The 20674-nt window shown below is 52.8% G+C and overlaps 1 protein-coding gene across 1 annotated transcript; it reads left to right on the top strand.

The window, feature by feature from the left end:
* Window positions 1–649: 649 nt before the first annotated feature.
* On the top strand, window positions 650–16910 carry BPIFB3 (BPI fold containing family B member 3). The gene is given in 15 exon segments (NM_001244265.1): window positions 650–761; window positions 1494–1650; window positions 2090–2194; window positions 2642–2782; window positions 4201–4264; window positions 6283–6343; window positions 7098–7189; window positions 7325–7504; window positions 8833–8886; window positions 10479–10649; window positions 11500–11567; window positions 13210–13252; window positions 14039–14102; window positions 14707–14783; window positions 16881–16910. Coding segments are annotated over 15 exon segments (1419 nt in total).
* The last annotated feature ends 3764 nt before the right edge of the window (window positions 16911–20674 follow it).

Consider the following 20674-nt stretch of genomic DNA (forward strand, 5'->3'; position numbering starts at 1 on the left):
CTCCTCTGTCCTTCACTATCTCCTGGAGTTTACTCAAACTCATGTTCATTGAGTCAGTGATGCCATCAACCATTTATCTCCCCCTTCTCCTCCTGCCCTCATTCTTTCCCTTCATCAGAGTCTTTTCCAGTGAGTCAGCTTTTCGCATCAGGTGGCCAAAATATTGGAGCTTCAGTAACAGTCCTTCCAATGAATATTCAGGGTTGATTTCCTTTAGGATTGATTGGTTTGATTTCCTTGCAGTCCAAGAGGTAAGGGAGGCAGGAGAGAAACGGGACTTGTCAAATCTATCTGCTGAACGTCTCCAATCAGCCACACCTTCTGAAACGGCCCCCTGAGCCAATGGGAAAGTGGTCCAGGAAACGGAGATCCTGTCCTGCTGTTCTGGAAAGGAAGGCCCTCTACGGCTTTCTCTGAGAGCCCGGTCCAGGCTCCCTGGGACCACAGACGCCTAAGACTTTAAATTCAGATGTGTTAGCTGCTGCTCAAATTGGAGGGAGAGGGCTTTCCTGGGAGTGAAACTGGACTTGAGCGTTGCCAGGCGGGTGGGAGGGCCCCAGGCTGGTGAAGGGGCACAGGGAAGAGAAGCCCTGGGCACAAGGATGGCCCCAGGTTTCTGCTTCCATTCTTGGTAGGTGTGACACTGACAATGTTGGGCATGTGGTCCCCGCTTCTCCTCTGGGGTCTGGTGACTCCGTGCCAGGGGCTGCTTGAGAAGGTGGGCACCCTCGCTAGGATCGACAAGGACGAACTCGGCAAAGGTGAGCCCAAGGTGGGCAGGGTGTGAGGATCCAGCCGCAGTATAAACTGTCTCATAGATAGACTTACATGCTTATGCTTCAGGGGGTAGATGAGAACAGGGTTTGATTCCCAACTGTGTAGAGTTCAGGGGCTTAATGTTTGGTGTGCAGGCTCCAATGAGTAGTTCACTCTCTTCTGAGAGGGGAACTGGACTGGATGAGCAAGTAGGGTTTGAGTCTCCCTCAGGGATGGGGGTGGGCAGGGTTGAGGAGGTCCGGGGGTGGGTGCTGGCTGAACCAGCATCTCTGCCCCCCCATTTCTGGGGTAGCGGAATTCTACTAAGCATTTGGGGCCTCAGGGGCTCAACGGCCCAGAGTGACCATGGCTGTGAAGAGGAAATGCTTCCTGGAAGCTCCCCTCATTGTCCCAACCTCCACGAGGCGGTGCTTTCCATCTTGCCCTTCTCACAATCCACATAGAGTCAGGCCAGTCGTGCCCAGGAGGGGTTGCCTCCTCCCTTTTGCTCAAGCTCTGGTGGCTGGGTGCTCCCTCCTTTACTTTTGTTCCCCCCTTTCAATCTGCCGGGTGGTCCAGTGTCCAGGAGTCCTAGTCATACTGTTGGCCCCAAATCCGATTTGCTGTGTGACTTTGCCCCTCTCTGGGCCCTAGTTTTCTCATCTGTAATATGAAACTTCCTTCCCCCTTCCCTCCCCTTGGTTCCCCCCTCCCAACCCCCCCTGCCCTCTTTGCAGCCATCCAGAACTCACTGGTCGGTGGGCCCATTCTACAGAACGTGCTGGGAACAGTCACGTCTGTGAACCAGGGCCTCCTGGGCTCCGGGGGCCTGCTCGGAGGAGGTGGCTTGCTGAGCTATGGAGGGGTTTTTGGCGTTGTTGAGGAGCTTTCTGGGTGAGTCTCACAATGTGGCCACGTGACTGTCTACCTCCTGCGTGCTGTTCAGGTAGCCTGGTCTTTTCTTTGCTTCAGGGAATAGAGAAGAGGTTGACTTTTTTAATTTGTTGGAAGGCAGTGGGAATATCATGGGGAGCCTTAGAGAGGGAGTCCTAGAAACTGAGTCAGAAAATAAGGGGTCTACTGAATGTCAGGCAGCACGTCCCTGTGGTTGAGGGTTCCAGCTGTGGGATCAGTTTCAATAACTGTGTGAGTGTGTGATCTGGGGCAAGTTTCTCAGTCTCTCTAGGCTAATCCAAGTATCTTCAGGGCTCCCTCCTTCCTCCTCTTTAAGTGTCTGCTCCAAAGACCTCTGTCCTGACCAGCGTGGTCTGGGTGGGTCCAGGCACTAAGGGACTGGTGCGGGGGGATGTCAGTGGCCCTGTCCTCCCCGCAGGCTGAAGGTGGAGGAAGTCACACTGCCAAAGGTGTCTGTGAAGCTGCTGCCAGGGTTTGGGGTGCAGCTGAACCTGCACACCAAGGTGGGCCTGCACGGCTCTGGGTGAGTGTGCCCCTGGGCCTCTACCCTGCGGCTCCACACCCCACCCCACTGGGCACCCCCTACCCTATTGTCTCTGCAGGCTCACCCCCTCAACCCCTATTTCCTCCCACCCTACTTCCTTCCCAGGGACTTCTGCTTTCCTATTCCCTCCCTGGATCCTACCTCACTACCCGTCTCCAGGGATCTCCATCCCATGGACGTCCAGGGACTTCCGTCTCTCTCCCTGAGAGAGGTCACTGGTGGGGGTGAGGGAGGGGGCGCATGGGCGTGAGGAAGGACAGGGAGGCTGGGGAGAGAGGAGGGGTGGGGACTAGACCCCTCGCAAGGCTACCCCATCCGCTGCCCATCAGAGCCCTGGTCTGCTGCCCCGGGATGGGCGCGGCCGAGGCGGCCCTGGCGGGTGGGGCCTCGGCTGCCTGGTCACGCCCCCAGTTTCTGGTCTCGCAGCCCCCTCGGGAGCGTCCTGCAGCTGGCTGCTGAGGTGAACGTGTCGTCGCGGGTGGCGCTGGGCGTGAGCGCGCGGGGTACGCCCATCCTTATCCTCAAGCGCTGCAGCACGCTCCTGGGACACATCAGCCTGCTCACGGGGTGAGTCCGCGGGCTGGAGCCCTAGTTGGGCGGCTCCCCTGATGGGACTCCTCGGGGTCTCCTTGACCAGCTGGGCGGGGCTTGAGTTCACCCTGCCTCTGCCCCTCTCACCGCATCAGCCCATTGCACGGACTTGTAGACTGAGGCCTACCACGGACAAGGACTCTGGTCCAGCCCCCAGCTTGCAACTCCCGCTCCTGAGCGTCCCACTTCTCCAGCCCCTGAGAGCCTGCCTCCCTTCTTCCAGATAGAACAAGGGCCGATGGGGGTCCCTCCATCTGCGGGGAACTGAGTGTCTGCTTGTAGCATGTCAGAGACCCAGCTCAGCCTCTGACTTGCTGTGTGACCCCAGGGGATCCCCGTCCCTTGTCTGGGCTTCCGTGTCCCTATCTGTATAATGAGCACCTAAATTTATTGATCCCAAAGTCTCTGGCACCGTTATAACCATCTCTTACTCCAGGTGTTTAGGACACAGTGACCCTTCCACCCACGGGGCAACTGAAGCCCAAAGAGAGCTTGGGATTTGCCCAAGGTCACACACCCACATTGCAGCAAGTGTAGAGATAAACTGGTCTCTGGACTCAGGTCCGAGGCTTTCTTGCAGCACTCTGCACCTGCCCCTACTGTCGTCTGCTGTCTGCCCCCACCCTTTCCAACTTTGAGTCAGCCTCTGTTAGTCTCTCCATTCCAGACCAAATCTCACAGCCACACCCCACCTTTGCTGGGTGGCCCCTGCCCAGTGATGGGTGATGAGACAGCTCTGTGTTAGTTTCCAAGAATAGGGTGAACCAGGGTTGGTTCTGTCTGCAGAAGAGCCTTAAAAAGGGGCTTCCAGGCAGGCTCTTGGGCTCCTTAAATCCCAGTGGCTCCATCCTGCTCCTCTGGGCTAGAGGTGGCATGGAGGGGCTGGAGCTCAGGAGGGTGCTGGTGTCCTGTGCTTGCGGTTCTGTGGTTGTCACCCTCCCTCTGTACCCCCATAGTCTCCAAACAGACCTAAGTCTGTCTGCATGCACATCCTCAGGCCACCCCCTCAGACATTCATTCAACAAATACTTACTGAACCCTCAGCCTAAGCCAGGTGCTGTTGTTGACCCAAATGTCACTTGTCTATACTTATTGGGGGAAATGAAGGGAACAGACTTTTATTGAGCACTAGACACGTGTGCGCTCCCATTTGATCTCAGTGGCAGCAGCTCTCTCTAAAGCAGGCACTGTATGGATGGGGAAACTGAAATCCTTCTCTGGGCCCGTGGTGAGGCAGAGCCAAGATTTAAACCCAGATCCCTAAGTCCCAATCAAGCCCACCAGGAGAGGAGATGGGTGATGTTCTGAGTCCCAAGTGCCCACGCTGCCCCGTCATCCGAGTTGGCGCTGTCCCTGTGTGGTGGCCACACCTTCACGCATCTCATTCTGCCCAGGTTGCTACCTGCACCACTCTTTGGGGTTGTGGAACAGACACTCTTCAAGGTGCTGCCAGAATTGGTGAGTGTGGGGCCACAGACGAGGCACACCCCTTCCCCTGGGCTGTGCCCCTCCTCCCCGGCTTTGAGTTAATCTGGGCGCCAGGCAGGATTAGGCTGGTCTTCCCTTCCACGCCCATCAGGTAATCCCATCCTGGCCTGCCCATGGGTGTCCCAGGTGCCGCCTGCCAGTCTGTAGGTGGGCTGGCACAGTCTGTCCCCAGACCTCTGAACCCTAAATTTACAGCTTCCGGTGACCTGCTCTCCAATCCAAGTCTCTTTCTTACCCCCTGCTTTGTCTTTGCCACCTGTATTGTTATTGACTTTATATTTTCCTGTAAACTATATTTGAATTAAAATTGGGTCACTCAATGATTTTAAAAAAAGCCCTGTGCTTAGCAAACACGTCTAAGAAGATCACATATATGTATATTAAGACATGTGTGTGTGTGTGTTCAGTCATTCAGTCAGGTCCGACTCTTTGTGATTCCATGGACTATAGCCTGCCAGGCTCCTATGTCCATGGAATTTTCCAGGCAAGAATGCTGGAGTGGGTTGCCATTTCCTCCTCCAGGGGATCTTCCCACCCCAGGGATTGAACCCACATCTCCTGCATTGCAGGCAGATTCTTTACTGCTGAGCCACCAGGAAAGCCCATATATTGACATCATGTGACATTAAACACAATATGATGAAACTGCTCCAGGATGCTCCTGCCTGCCCCTGCCATCCCTTGAACCACACTTAAGCTGGTCTGGCCAAAGCTCCATTTTGTTAAGGATGGAGAGGGGAGCGGCTTGCTGACAGCCAGCAAAGAGTAGTCAGGCTTTCTGGTCGCCAATCCTGGCTGGACCTCTCTTATGAGTCCTTGTTAAGAACAGCTGTGGAGGTGGCAAGGGTATCGGAGACTGACGTTGACAAAACTGCCCTGGGCTTCAAGAATCCAATCAGAAAAGCAGCTCAGGGGGAGAAGAGACGCTCCCAGCAGCCCAGGCCCATCTCAAGTCGATTTCAACAAGGGAAGTAGCTACATTTAAGTCACAGCCAGTAACTGGGGGTCTCTGGACAATTGGCTGCAAGACAGGATTTATGTGACTCAAAGAGGTTTTAAAAATAAGAGTTAATTACTGACACTTAGAGACTGGAGGCTTCTCTCAGCAATCTGATTTCTGGCTTCTCTTGTGCCGTCAGCCATCCTGGCTGCCCGTACCTCCTTCCTGCAGTCGGCACACAGCTGGTCTCCAAGGGGCTGCTCACCCTCTCCCATCACAGCCCCTCTGGTCTCCTCTCCTTTCTGTGATGTGCCTGACCCCAGAAGCCCTGGAGTTAGGGATTCCATGTTTAAATGAAAAGACAGCCTTCTCTTGTCTTTCTGAGAACAGCTGTGATCTTGGATAGGTCGCCTGTCTCCTCTGGCCCCAGCTGTAGAATGAAGGGGCTGAGTGAGAGAAGGGGCTGGGCTGGGCCACCTTTGGGGTTCTTGCTTTGGTGGACTCGGATTCCGTGATAAGATTCTGGAATCCAAACTGCTTGCTCCCTGTTGTCACAGCCCAGGGGTTTTCCGGGAAACTCAGGATGGTGTTATAGTAGATGCCTCGGGCCAGGCCTGACTCTGCGTGGAGGGTAGGAGGTGCCATTCTGTGGGATCCAGATTGTAGGTCTCCAGGCATCCACCTGGATGGCAGGAGGAGCCTGAGACCTTGGAGAAAATAGCCATTTGTTTCCTCTGGGGAAGGCCTTGTCCCCACGCCCCAGCGAGCCTCTGGAATGTGTCCCCATGTCCCCCCAGCATCCTCCAAGGTGTTCTGAGGGGGCCCATGTAGCTGGCCCTCTGCACCACCCACTCTGCCCTCTGACACTTCAAGCTCCAGCCCATCCATGCCTCCCACCTGTGTGCCCCCCTATCCATCTCCATCGTCTGCCCTGTTTGGGGCCCTTGGGACCCCAAAGCAAATAATTTAAAGAAAATGCAGTCATTCCCTGCACCAGGCTTGGGCCCACTCTTATGCTCCTGTTAACCCCCATCTCCTCTGGACACAGCTGTGCCCCGTGGTGGACAGTGTGCTGGGTGTGGTGAATGAGCTCCTGGGGGCCGTGCTGGGTAAGTTGGGGTCTGCCCTGCTCCTCCTCTGCACCTGCTCTTACCACTCCACCCCATACCAGTGAAGAGGACGGGGGAGAATTCTGGGCCCTTTCACGTCTTCCTCAGACTGACGAGGCCGCCATGATGAGGAGGCCTAATGGTGGAGTTCTGGGCTGAGGCCGGTTCAACGGGGTGAGGACACGTGGAGCCATCCAGGTCTCCATCTATCGGGGCTTCAGGCCACTCGCTGATCACCAGTGGGGTGTCTGGCACTGTCAGAAGTGTGAGGCAGATATTATTATTATCTGGACAGACAAGATGACTGAGGTCCAGAGCTTACATAAGGAACCCAGGGCCCCTCAGCCACAGTGGCCCCCGGCCTCTCTGAGCCTTATGGAGACATGGATGCCTTTTGTATTCACAAATGGGCCTTGAAAAAAGTATAAAAATGCTTAACTAGGATTAGGATAGAAAACCTGGGGGCAGATGTATCTCTGTATGTGGTGTTATACGAGAGAGGCAGGGCAACGACGTGGTTAGTGGCACCAGTGCTGGAAAACAGGAACCTTGGCTTTGCTATTCTGTGGCTTGTGTGGCTTGGGGCTAGTGACTTCCTCTGTTAAAGCCTCAGTTTCCATATCTGTAAAATGGGGATGACAGTAGCACCCAGGTGAATACTCAGTAGAGTGCTAGGCATTCAGCAGGCGCTCAGTAAATAGAAGTAGGGCCTGGGCTCATGGGGGCCTTTCTTCTTCCTCCCCTCCTCATCCAGGCCTGGTGCCTCTCGGGGCTCTTGGGTCCGTGGAATTCACTCTGGCCACACTGCCTCTCATCTCCAACCAGTACATAGAGCTGGATGTCAATGTAAGTGCCCACCAAGGCCCTGCCCACCACTGGGGGTGGGTGAGGTCCCAGTGGAGGCCAGGAAGGGGATGCTGACTCAGAGCCAGGTGAGTGAGCTGCCCTGAGATCCTGCCGCACTGTCTCTCACCTCTGCAGCCCATCGTGAAGAGCGTAGCTGGTGACGTCATTGACTTCCCCAAGCCCCGCAACCCCGTCAAGGTGCCGCCCAAGGAGGACCACACATCCCAGGTGACCGTGCCTCTGTTCCTCTTTAACACCGTGTTTGGGCTCCTTCAGACCAGCGGTGCCCTTGACCTGGACATCACCTCCGAGCTGGTAAGTGTGGCAACCTGCCCTGCTGGGTCTTAGCGATGCTAGTTGTAACCTAGCTGAACCTCATCACTGTTCAGCCCTGATGAGCCTTCTTATAATCAGAGAGACTTGGACAGTTTTATAGCAGGTACATGTCCATGCTTGTCCTTGTAGACAAGTATGACATTACTTACTAATTGATAATGGCCTCTACTTGGCTAAACCTGAGTGGGACTTCTGAGTCTTTCTCAACATGACACTCAGGAAGTTACTTTGAATTGGTCAAAATTGGTGTGTGAAATGTAGCCAGTTTTCTATCCCTGCACCAGATGAGCTCTTGTAGTCAATGCTCAATTTTTACTAAAGTGTGAATGGCTAACATTCCTACTACTTTCTCAAGAGCATATTTGAGTTGAAGAGAAGAAAACTCAGTTTGGACTATACCAAAGGTATACAGAGCCCAAACACCGTTAAAGAGGTACAGAGGTGTGGTCACCTGGGATGTGTGGTCCTCCTTGGGCGGCACCCTGATGGAGTTTTGGGGCTTAGGGAAGTCAATGATGTCACCGACTATGCTCTTCACGACATTTGGACACTGGACATTTATTCTGAAGTTTCAGAGATGTCTGTTTCCCTTCTGGCCCCTCTCACACCCTCACAGATGTCTGGAAGCCCCAGCCCAGAAGCCTTACCCAGTGGCATTCTTGGTCTCAGCCCTGTCCAAAGTAAACTCTGAGCCACCTGGGCCCCTCATCTGCGGCTCAGCCTAAGGGAGCAGGGGTTGATCATTCACTTCCTATATGTGGGGTCCAAAGAGCACGCTGAAGGCCTGTGGGTGGTTGGAATAGGGCCTTGAGCTGGGAGCCAGATGTGACCAGATTTTCCAATTTTTTAAAGTTAGAAATTGCAAATTTATATGAAATGTCCTAATTTGTAAATGATAGAAACAAATTTATAGTATTTGAGAATATTTTGGGGTAAAAAGCAAAAATATGTGGGGTCAGATTCCTGGGCTTTCAAATTGGGAGGGAAGTTTAAAAGGTCAAAGCCTGGTGCCACCATTTACCAGCTTATAAGCCTGGACAGGAACCTCAGGTTTTTCATCTGTAAAATGGGAGTAATCATAGCACCTACTTCCTGGAGCAGTTATAAAGGTGGAATGAGTGAAGGCTCAGAAAGCCCTTAGCATGAGTCTGGCATGTAGTAAGCACTCATCATTGGTTACTAGAAGGAACATGAGTGTCTGTGGAGACGCATGTATGTAGCTGGGTGGGAGGAAGCTACTGTTTGTGCTGAGGGATCCCTATCTCGGCTCTGTGTTTATCCCCCTTCCCATTTGGTCTCCGGTCCAGGTTCCCAGCAATGTCCCACTGACAACTACAGATCTGGCAGCTTTGGTCCCTGAGGTGAGTGACCCTCTCATGGACTTTATTCATGGTAGGTCTTTCCTGATGACCCTGAATGGACTCCAGAATCTTTCTCAATACAGCTCTACAGATAGTCACAATTGAATGTTGAGTTCAAATTCACACTGAAGTGTGATTGACTAACACCATATCCTTTCCTGATAGTAGATTTTGCTTAGAGAGGAAAGGACCAGGGTTTAACTGCACCAGAAGTCAACGGGGCATTTGTCCTCGGTCTGTTGCTTCTCTGTCAAGCAGAGGACAGGAGTTTCTTTCCAAATGACTTTAGCCCTCTCCCTCCAACTGCCTTCAGTTCAGTTCAGTTGCTCAGTTGTGTCCAGCTCTTTGCGACCTCATGAGCCGCAGCACGCCAAGCCTCCCTGTCCATCACCAACTCCTGGAGTCTGCCCAAACCTATGGCCGTTGTGTCAGTGATGCCATCCAACCATCTCATCCTCTGTCGTCCCCTTCTCCCGCCTTCAATCTTTCCCAGCATCAGGGTCTTTTCAAATGAGTCAGTTCTCTTTATCAGGTGGCCAAAGTATTGGAGTTTCAGCTTCAGCATCAGTTCCTCCAATGAACACCCAGGACTGATCTCCTTTAGGATGGACTGGTTGGATCTCCTTGTAGTCCAAGGGAATCTCAACAGTCTTCTCCAACACCGCAGTTCAAAAGCATCAATTCTTCGGCCAACTGCCTTACTTCATCTTAGTCTCAGTGTTCTTGTCCCCAGAGAGAAGACTCAGGGCAGTGACCTTGGAAAAGTAAGAGAAAGGAGAAGATTCAGGGAGATTTGACTAGTGGGCATCAGTCAGTACGTGGCTACAGGGCCTGGCCCTCAGCTTTACCATTCCTCCAACTGGGGCTGAACGGCTTCTTTCCAGCTGTGGGAATCTGAATTATTTAGCAGCCCTGTGCCAGGTGCTGGGCATGTGCAAGGGGCAGACAGTGAAAAGTAGATAAAAGTCTCTGTGTTCCAGGAGCTGCCATTGTGATGGGAGGGACAGACATTGAACAAATGAATAAGCAGAATATATACAATGTCAGAAGGTGGAGGAGGGTACCTCGCAAAGGCCTCACTGGGGAGGTGATATGTGAGCTGAAGGCTGACAGAGGGGAGGGAGGGAACGGTGAAGGTGTCTGGAGAAGACATTTCTGGCAGAGGGAACAACGAGTGCAAAGGCCCTGAGGTAGGAGTGTGCCTGGCAGCTTGGAGGAACAGCAGAGTGGTCAGTGAGTCTAAGAGAGAAGAGAATAGGGGCCAGTGGTGGGAGGCTAGACACGAGGGCAGAAGATGGATCATGTGGGACTGTGGGCATAGGAAGGTTTTTTGTTTTCTTTTCTTTTTTACGTTGTCTAATGAAGTGTGTCCTAGGGGCGATTTTGACTCTGATTGGGCTGTTCCATAATGTCAGCCTCCAGGGGGCCGAGACCAGACCTATCTGGTTCAGGCTGTTAGCACAGCTCCCAGCTCAGTACCGGTACCCACTAGGTGCCCAGTGAGTGTTTGTTGACTGACTGACCGGCTGATTCTGTTAGTGGGGCATCTAAGATGCCCCCATGCCCCCTGCTCTGCCCTTGCTTCTGTCCAGGCCCTGCGGAAGCTGCCTCCAGGCCAGCAGCTCCTGCTCTCCTTGCGGGTGAAGGAAGCGCCCACAGTCACGCTTCAGAACCACAAGGCCACAGTCTCCATCTCAGCTACCATCCATGTGCTGTCCTACTTCCCTCAGGGGGCCCATGAAGCCTTGTTCCAGCTGAATGGGGTGAGCGGCTGAGGGGTGGGAGCAGGCACTGGGGTTCTGAGTAGGGCTGACCCGCTCCGGGCTGTGGATTTCAGGGTGGGGGATCCCATAGGGCACCGTGCAGGAAGCCCTCACCCACTGTCAACCTGACTGTTCGGACTCCTGCCTGCTCCCTCATCACACGTGTCCTGGGTGCTTCCGCAGGATCTCAGGAATTGGCCCTGCCCCCTAGCCACCCTGTGCTCAGATACCTCTTGGATGACCCTCCAGCTCTCCCCGGCCCCCCACCTCCATTCTGCTCCCCTCCACCCCACCTCTGCTAGTTTCCCCAACCATACATCTGGGCAGAGGCAGTCCCTACCCTGCTCACTCTGCCCTGGCCCCACACGGCCACATACCATTCCTTGCCGCGTCCCCCACCCCTGGCCTCACTCTCCTGCTTTCCCAGCCTTGTGCCCTAAGCCAGTTACTCAGGGCTGCCAGGTTCCCCCACCTTGCCCTTGTTTGTGCAGAGACCACCACGTTTCTCCCCTTCCTTTGGCTAACTCCTTGTCTTCCAGGATTCGGCACAGGGGTCACCTCGTGGGCGATGCCTTCCCTCACCCACTGCAGGCAGGATTGAGGGTCTGTCCAAGCTCCTGCCACCCCAGGACTCCCTCACATCCAACACTGACAGCCCTTAGTACCCTGGTTTCTGAGCACCAGAACCTTCACGTGACTTCCTTGTAGCCCAGCATGGACACTAACACATCAGCAAGGGGTAGTGGAGGAAATGAATGGTGGAGAGTCACCTGTTGGCCAAGGCAGACCTACCTGTCTTCAGGCTCCTTTTGCCGAATTGGTATAATTTCTGCCTGCTCTTCTCACGTAGGTGATGACTTTAAATGCCCAGCTGGCTCCCTCGGCTACCAAGCTGCACATCTCGCTATCCCTGGAACGGTAACGTGGGGTCCTGGGTGTTGTCTCTATGAACAAGAATTAGGGGGACTTCACTAGTGGTCCAGTGGTTAAGACTTCACCTTTCAATGCAGGGGATGTGGGTTTGATACCCTGTTTGAGTCACTAAGATCCCACATGCCTCACGGCCCAAAAGCCAGAACGTAAAACAGAAGCAGTGTTGTAACAAATTCAATAAAGACTTAAAAAAAGAATTAGGGACTAGCAGAAACCCCATTATTTATTGAGAGGCAACTGAATTGCAGGTGTTTGTTTTGCCAGAGTCTTCCTTGCCTCTGGAACCTACTGGGAAAGGGTGGTCTTGGCCCATTTTATAGATGAGGCAACTAGGGCTCAGAGAATCGCCTCCAGAGAGGGCATCTTCCACTGCACCTGCTCAAAACCTGGCCCTGGAGATAAACCTGCTGCAGAGGAGTCCAGACTTCTGAGTTATCAGCCCTAGAGGCAGGCCATGGAGATACCTGTCCTTGAATGTGGTCAGATGCTTTGTTATTCACGTGGACTAGCTATATGGATGAAGGAGCCTGCTGGGCTGCAGTCCATGGGGTCGCTAAGAGTCGGACACGACTGAGCGACTTCACTTTCACTTTTCACTTTCATGCATTGGAGAAGGAATTGGCAACCCACTCCAGTGTTCTTGCCTGGACAATCCCAGGGACAGGGGAGCCTGGTAGGCTGCCGTCTATGGGGTCACACAGAGTCAGACACGACTGAAGCGACTTAGCAGCAGCAGCAGCAACAGCAGCAGCTATTTCTCTAGTTTCTACCCGCCTCTGGTAACTAGGCCTCATGATAATCATACTAACCGAGATAGTGAGGTTGATGACAATCCTCCCTTACGCATGCACAGCACTTGACAGTTTGCAAAGCCCAGCCTCCAAAAGTGCATTGTCCCTGGAAGCCAGTCCTCTGTCTAGGCCTCCGTTCTCCAGGCCCAGCACTCTCACCTTGGCCTGGGGCCTGGGGCCTCTCTGTCCCACCCCTGGATGCAGGATGCAGGAGTATTCCCAGGGGACTCTGAGATCTGCCTGCCCTGGGCCATAGGCAGCTGGTGCTCACCTGATCCCTGCCGGCCCCTCAGGCTGCATCTGCCCCCCTCCCACTCCCCCTCCCCACAAGGCTCCACCGCCACTCCATTTCTATACTTGACAAAGACCTCACCCACTGCCAGGGTTCACCTCCCCTTCCTGGTGGCTGTTGAAGCCTCAGCTCTGCAGGAGAAGAGATGTGTGTCCGGGCTCTGGCCCTGGACCTTTATGTGGGCCAGCTGTGATCCACTGGTGGTTTATTGCCGTTAGTGAGCAGCTGTGGGGTGCAGAGCACCCTGTATCCAGGGCTCAGTCTATGGGAGGGCTACTTCTCAGAGAGCGTCAGTCAGATAAGTGGGAGTCAGATCAAGGTTCCAGGGCCGTGGAGTTGGAGGTAGCAGTCATGACATTTCAGAAGGAGGTTAGCTCCCTCCAAGCCCATTTTACAGGTGGGTAAACTGAGACCCCAAGTCAAGGCTGAATGGAGGCAGAGTGGGGCCTGTAACCCTGTTTCCTGATCCTGGAGAGCTAGGGATGGGGCAGGCTGAGGTTTGGTGAGTGCTGGGGCCCCTCAACATCTCTCTTCTCTCTGCCAGGCTCAGCGTCCAGCTGGTGTCCTCCTCTGCTCACACCTTCGATGTAAGTTCTGGGAGGCTGGGCAGTTTGGCGGTGGTGAGGGTCTACAGGTGGGGTGGAAAGGAAGCAGGATGAGTCAGGCTATATGACTGAGCTGGCCCCAGTCTGGGCTCTGCCCCCAAAAGACGGAGTGGACAAACATCCCGGCCCGTGTGTGTCTCTGTGTGTTCATGCACACATGTGCACTCACTTGTCAAACAGTCATTGTCTTAGGAAAGTGAATCTCATGATCTTTCAGTCTTGGAACCTTATAAAGTTGTAAATGTGTAGAACCTCACAAGGGCTCACAATTCTGGAACTTCACACAAGTAATAAGGTCCTTGAGCTCAGAAGGTTCTAACATTTCAGAGACTCACAGAGCCCTTAGTTTCCTGCTTCTTACAAAGTCCCGAGGTTCTAGAATTTCATGATGGTTTCAGATTCTAGATCATTCTAAGTGTTTCTCAACTCCTAGGAATCTAAGGTCAGACCACACAGAATTACTGGAGCTGGGCTCATTTCCTCCCTCTTTCTCAGACACAGGCCCCCACCAGGCCCCCCAGATCCTTCCTCCAGGAGAGCAGCCCTTTCAAGCTCACGGGGCCCAGAGTGAAGCCTGCCTAAATCAGAGTCCCCTTGGAGTCACTCTTGAACTGCCCACCCCAGCAGTTCCTGTGCCCAGTAGGAGCTATGTCGTCAGGCTTGTGGGGAGGCTGGGGCAGCTGGACCTCTGGAGTTTTCTTCCCGGGAAGGGTGGTACTGCTCCCTGCAAAGTCACCCCTTCCAGCCTCTCTACATGCTCTGTTGCAGGCGTCCCGTTTAGAAGAATGGCTCAGCAGTGTGGTCCGGCTAGCTTACGTGCCAAAGCTCAATGGTAAGCGAAGCCTTAAGTGTCTTCTTGGACACGGAGTGTCTGAACTCAGGATTGCCAAATCCATTGCCTCTCTCCATTGCTCTTTTGTTAAAAAATTGAAGTATAGTTAATTTATAATGTTGTGTTAGTTTCAAGTGTACAGCAAAGTGATTTGATCATTCTCTACTGTTCTTAATAGACACTGAGATTGGAGAGGGCTTGATCCCCCTTTCTAAGATACAGAAACTAGGATTGTTTCCAATCAAGCAATATGGATTGCTCCTGCATCATGCCCAACTCTGAGTGTCAAGAGCTATCTGATGTGGCTCGTGTCTTCAGGCTCACAATCCAGATGGAAATAGTTGTATAAACAAATGAATAGAATATAAATGACCCAGATTGTGCAAGAGACTGAGAGAACCTCAAGGAGGCTCTGCTGAGGGAACCCCTTAAGACAATAGAGAAAAGGGGCATTTTTGTTTGGGTTTAGTAGGATGAGTAGGAGTTTCACGGGAACCTGAGTCTCAAAGAAGAGAATTGGCTAGCTCAAAGTGGTGGAATAGGGTCAGCAGGTCCCACCTTGGCCCCTCACGTATCTTTGCTTTCAACCACATCCTTTTCACAGTGAACCTAGATGTTGGGATCCCCCTGCCTAAGGTTCTCAATGTCAATTTTGCCAATGCGGCCCTGGCAATCATAGAGGTGAGTTTCCCATGGTGGGGAGGGTAAGCCTTGATGGACCTAAAGCTTGTCTCTGGAGAGGGGACTGCTCTGCCTTTGACAAGGTCTGTCGCTGCCCATTTTCTAGGTTGCTCAGGGATTATAAACTACCTAACTTGGGAATGGCAAATACATGACATACATTCTAGCGCTCCTTCCTTACTTGCCCAAGGCGGATGTTGGCAAGCAGTCACAGAGCTCTTGTTGAATTCAGACACAGGACTGGCCTGTGGGATGGGATCTCAGGTTTCCTCACAGAATCACAGTTCCCCTGGCCCAGGGGTAGCAAGTACACACCTTCTGTTTCTCCCCTGCGCTGTGCCTGTGGCAGCCTTCTCTGATAGATCAGGGCGTTTCTTCCTGCTGAGTATGGACATGGTCTCCTGCGCTGTGCCTGTGGCAGCCTTCTCTGATAGATCAGGGCGTTTCTTCCTGCTGAGTATGGACATGGTCTCCTGCGCTGTGCCTGTGGCAGCCTTCTCTGATAGATCGGGGCGTTTTTTCCTGCTGAGTATGGACATGGTCTCCTGCGCTGTGCCTGTGGCAGCCTTCTCTGATAGATCGGGGCGTTTTTTCCTGCTGAGTATGGACATGGTCTCCTGCGCTGTGCCTGTGGCAGCCTTCTCTGATAGATCGGGGCGTTTCTTCCTGCTGAGTATGGACATGGTCTCCTGCGCTGTGCCTGTGGCAGCCTTCTCTGATAGATCGGGGCGTTTTTTCCTGCTGAGTATGGACATGGTCTCCTGCGCTGTGCCTGTGGCAGCCTTCTCTGATAGATCGGGGCGTTTCTTCCTGCTGAGTATGGACATGGTCTCCTGCGCTGTGCCTGTGGCAGCCTTCTCTGATAGATCAGGGCGTTTTTTCCTGCTGAGTATGGACATGGTCTCCTGCGCTGTGCCTGTGGCAGCCTTCTCTGATAGATCAGGGCTTTTTTTCCTGCTGAGTATGGACATGGTCTCCTGCGCTGTGCCTGTGGCAGCCTTCTCTGATAGATCAGGGCGTTTCTTCCTGCTGAGTATGGACATGGTCTCCTGCGCTGTGCCTGTGGCAGCCTTCTCTGATAGATCAGGGCGTTTCTTCCTGCTGAGTATGGACATGGTCTCCTGCGCTGTGCCTGTGGCAGCCTTCTCTGATAGATCAGGGCGTTTCTTCCTGCTGAGTATGGACATGGTCTCCTGCGCTGTGCCTGTGGCAGCCTTCTCTGATAGATCAGGGCATTTCTTCCTGCTGAGTATGGACATGGTCTCCTGCGCTGTGCCTGTGGCAGCCTTCTCTGATAGATCAGGGCGTTTTTTCCTGCTGAGTATGGACATGGTCTCCTGCGCTGTGCCTGTGGCAGCCTTCTCTGATAGATCAGGGCGTTTTTTCCTGCTGAGTATGGACATGGTCTCCTGCGCTGTGCCTGTGGCAGCCTTCTCTGATAGATCAGGGCGTTTCTTCCTGCTGAGTATGGACATGGTCTCCTGCGCTGTGCCTGTGGCAGCCTTCTCTGATAGATCAGGGCGTTTTTTCCTGCTGAGTATGGACATGGTCTCCTGCCTGTGCTGGCAGCCTTCTCTGATAGATCGGGGCGTTTTTTCCTGCTGAGTATGGGCATGGTCTCCTGCGCTGTGCCTGTGGCAGCCTTCTCTGATAGATCAGGGCGTTTTTTCCTGCTGAGTATGGGCATGGTCTCACGATCCTCTTCAGTCCAGTACGCCTTTGAGTCTTGGAACAGCTCTGGGAGGTGGGCAGATCAGGGAATCCTGGACCTACTTCTCAGATAAGGACCAAGGCTGTAGGAGGCCCAGTTTCTGGTCCAAGGTCACACAATAAATTCACAGGAAAAATGACATTTGAACTAAAGTCTCTAAAATCAGTGACCTCTCCCACACTGAAGGTCATTTATTCATCGTTCATTCATTTGTTCACTCGTTCACTTAGTAAGTGCAAGTTGTGTTCCCAATACAGCGCTCACCCCAGGGCACGGGGCTGGTGTTGGGGGTGGGGGACGCAGAGTGGCTGCAGGGGTGGGAGGTGTAGCGGGATGTTGGGCACAAGGGCTCAGAGGACCTAACCTAGAGCCATTGCTCTTTGCAGAATGCCGTGGTGCTGACCGTGCCATCCTGAGGCTGACAGAGGGCTGCCATCCCTCTGTGTTGACTGCCAGAATCCTGCCCACCTGCCCATCTGCCTCAGTTTCCCTCCCAGGCTCTAGCCTGTGTCTGTGACAGTATAAGTGTCCCTTATCCACCCAGGGCCCCCCAGGTGCTCCGGCCCTGCAGCCCTGTCCCCAGTCTGGAGTGGGGACTGCAGGGCTAGCCACAAGACTCTGCTTTGGAGAAAGATCTAGGGCCTCCTTGGCATGTCCTGAGCTTTCAATAAATGACTCGTCTCAGCACCTCCTGGCTGGTTTGTTCTCCAGTCACACCGGGGCTGCCTTGGCCTCTGCCTCTGGTGCTCTCCCCAGCTTCAAGCAGGGCTCCTGGGAGGTGAAGGGACCTGGGACCTAGTCATTGTAGCTTCATGTCCCAAACATAACTGGTTGACCTTGGCAACCTCCGTGTCTTGTCCTGCCTTCCTCCGCCTCTGTGTGGCGCTCTCTGTGTCGCCCTCCCCACTTCCTTCCCCTCTATTTCTTTTCTTTTCTTCTTATTTTTTTATTGGCCATGCCACGCGTGGCATGTGGAATCTTAGTTCCCTGATCAGGGATCGAACTCGTGCCCCCTCCCTGTATTGGGAGCATGGAGTCTTATCCATTGGACCACCAGGAAGTCCCATCCTCTCTGTATTTTTCTAAACGCCTCCATCTTTCACCCTGTCTCTCTGAGCCTGTCTGAGTTTGTGTCTGTCTGTTTCAGTCTCTCTGATTTTGGGACAGTTCTCAGAAATGATGTCCGAGTTGAATTTTGAAGGCTGAGTAAGAGTTTTCCAGGGAGTACTCCAGGAGGCAGAGATGGGTGAGACTCCTGGAAGGTGTTGCCCTGGAGGGGTCACTTAACAGCTGCACACCTGCCATTGACACACCTCAGGACAGACTTCAGGACAAAGTACGCTGAATACTCATAGTGTGGGTGGAGAAACTGACTCCAGAGAGGAGCCTGGCTGGCCGAGGCTGCACAGGAGCAGAGCTGGGATGGGAAACTGGGGATCCTGATTCTCTTGCCGGGACTCCTCTCCGCTGCTCAAGATGGGCCTCCTTGGTTCTGGAGAATGGCCCCAAGTCGGTACAAATGGGTGGACCTGAGTGAAAAGGTGCCAGTTAAGTTTTGGGAACTGGATTAGTGGATCTAGGGGGTGCAGTGGGGAACCAAGGAGAGTTGGAACCCGTCTAGAGGTTTATGCACCAATGGGAATGACCATCCTCTCATCCATCTACCCATCCATCCATCCATTCATCCACCGACCCATTCACCCTTCCATCTATATTTATCCACCACTCACCCATCCATCCACCCACCCATCTACCCACCCATCTATTCACACATCTATTCATCCTCCAGTCCGTCCATCCTTCCACTGTTCTACCCTTTCTTCCTCCCGGTTCCCTTCTTTTCTCTTTACCTCCCCTCCACCCACCTGCAGTTACTGGTTTGGACTACCTGCCGGACCCAGTGCTGAGTGGCATGTGGGATTTATGCTTGTCTCCTTTCTCACCTCCAGTGTCTCCTGACTCCCATCCAGGACAATACAGTGATTATATGAGTAGCTTGAATTTTTGCTGCCTGTGTTCAAATCCCAGGGCTTCCTAGGTGGTGCTAGTGGTAAAGAACCCATCTGCCAATGCAGAGACATAAGAGACATGGGTTCCATCTCTGGGTCAAGCAGATACCCTGGAAGAGGGCATGTCAACCCACTCCAGTATTCTTGCCTGGAGAATCCCATGGAATGAGGCGCCTGGTGGTCTATAGTCCACAGAGTCACAAAGAGTCGGACACGACTGAGGTGACTTAGCACACACGCACACAGGTTCACATCCCATCCCAGCTGCCATGTGGCCTCAGGCAAGTCATTGACTCTCTCTGACTCTCAACTTCTTCATCAGTAACTTGGGGATGACGGTTAATTTGGTTTTGAGGGTTAACCAGCACTCAGGATGTTGACTCACCCATCAGTTCCTGTTAGCTCATGTTACTGCCACATTATTCTACCTTCTCATCCTGCCTTCATCTGCTCCTGCCTCTCCACCCAGACCCCAGCACACCTTCCTCCTCTCTCACGGGGACTGCGCCTCCTGTCCTGTTCTTCACACTCTCCTCTCTTCCATCCTGTCCTCCTTCAGCCCTTCCTTTACCTCGTCTGACCATCTCTCACCTCCGCTGACAGACTTTCCATGGCTGGATTCTCTGGGCCAGCAGAAAACCATCCAGGCTCCGAGGTTTGGCGTCAAGGCTGCCTGTGGCCTCAGCCTATCCTCCTGGAGCATGAAGAGGAAGCAGAGCCAGTTCTGTGCCTCGGGCTCCTCGTCTGTGAAATGGGAATCATGTCTGTAGGACTCACTCATGGGTCGTTTGAGGATGAAATGAGATAGTCCTCCCAGTATACAGAGAAGAGTGCCTCCAGCCTCACAGACCCTAGGCAGGCTCTGTTATTGTATCCACCGTCCTGGATTGTCCCTGCCTCACCTTGTTCTCCCACTTGACCAAGAGCTCCCCAAGGTCAAGGTGAGGGAAGGTCTTTGTTCACCCTGGTGAGTCCTGTGGTTGCACAGAGTAGCAATGAAAACAGCTAACCTCTACCGAGCGCTTACTGTATACCAGCCTCTGTGTTAGATGCTGAGGACCCTTTGCTCAGTTAGGTTTCATAGTGACCCTAATCAATGGGTGTTATCGCCCTATTTTAAAAATGAGCAAACAGGCTCAGAGAAATGGAAATGGACAGCTCCTAAGTGGCAGAGACAGGGTTTGAACCAGATCCTTCTTCCCCTTAATCCAAAGCCTGGGCTTTTCATGACTGTGCTATAAAAATAATACTTGCTGTGTTTATTGTATGCTTCCTAACTGCAGACACTGTCTTAAGGACTTTTGATACTTTTGTCATGATCTCCTTGAATCAACCCTTCTTTCTCAGAACTGTTTTTACGTTCACTCTAGAGCTGTCACCCTGTTTATTTAACTTATATGCAGAGTACATCATAAGAAACGCTGGACTGGAAGAAACACAAACTGGAATCAAGATTGTGGGGAGAAATATCAATAACCTCAGTTATGCAGATGACACCACCCTTATGGCAGAAAGTGAAGAGGAACTAAAAAGCCTCTTGATGAAAGTGAAAGAGGAGAGTGAAAAAGTTGGCTTAAAGCTCAACATTCAGAAAACAAAGATCATGGCATCCGGTCCCATCACTTCATGGGAAATAGATGGGGAAACAGTGGAGACAGTGTCAGACTTTATTTTTCTGGGCTCCAAAATCACTGCAGACGGTGACTGCAGCCATGAAATTAAAAGACGCTTACTCCTTGGAAGGAAAGTTATGACCAACCTAGATAGCATATTCAAAAGCAGAGACATTACTTTGCCAACAAAGGTTCGTCTAGTCAAGGCTATGGTTTTTCCTGTGGTCATGTATGGATGTGAGAGTTGGACTGTGAAGAAGGCTGAGCTCTGAAGAATTGATGCTTTTGAACTGTGGTGTTGGAGAAGACTGTTGAGAGTCCCTTGGACTGCAAGGAGATCCAACCAGTCCATTCTGAAGGAAATCAGCCCTGGGATTTCTTTGGAAGGAACCATGCTAAAGCTGAAACTCCAGTACTTTGGCCACCTCATGCGAAGAGTTGACTCATTGGAAAACACTCTGATGCTGGGAGGGATTGGGGGCAGGAGGAGAAGGGGACGACAGAGGATGAGATGGCTGGATGGCATCACTGACTCGATGGACGTGAGTCTGAGTGAAC

This window comes from Bos taurus, chromosome 13 (assembly GCF_002263795.3).
Source record: "Bos taurus isolate L1 Dominette 01449 registration number 42190680 breed Hereford chromosome 13, ARS-UCD2.0, whole genome shotgun sequence".
Lineage (NCBI taxonomy): Eukaryota > Metazoa > Chordata > Mammalia > Artiodactyla > Bovidae > Bos > Bos taurus.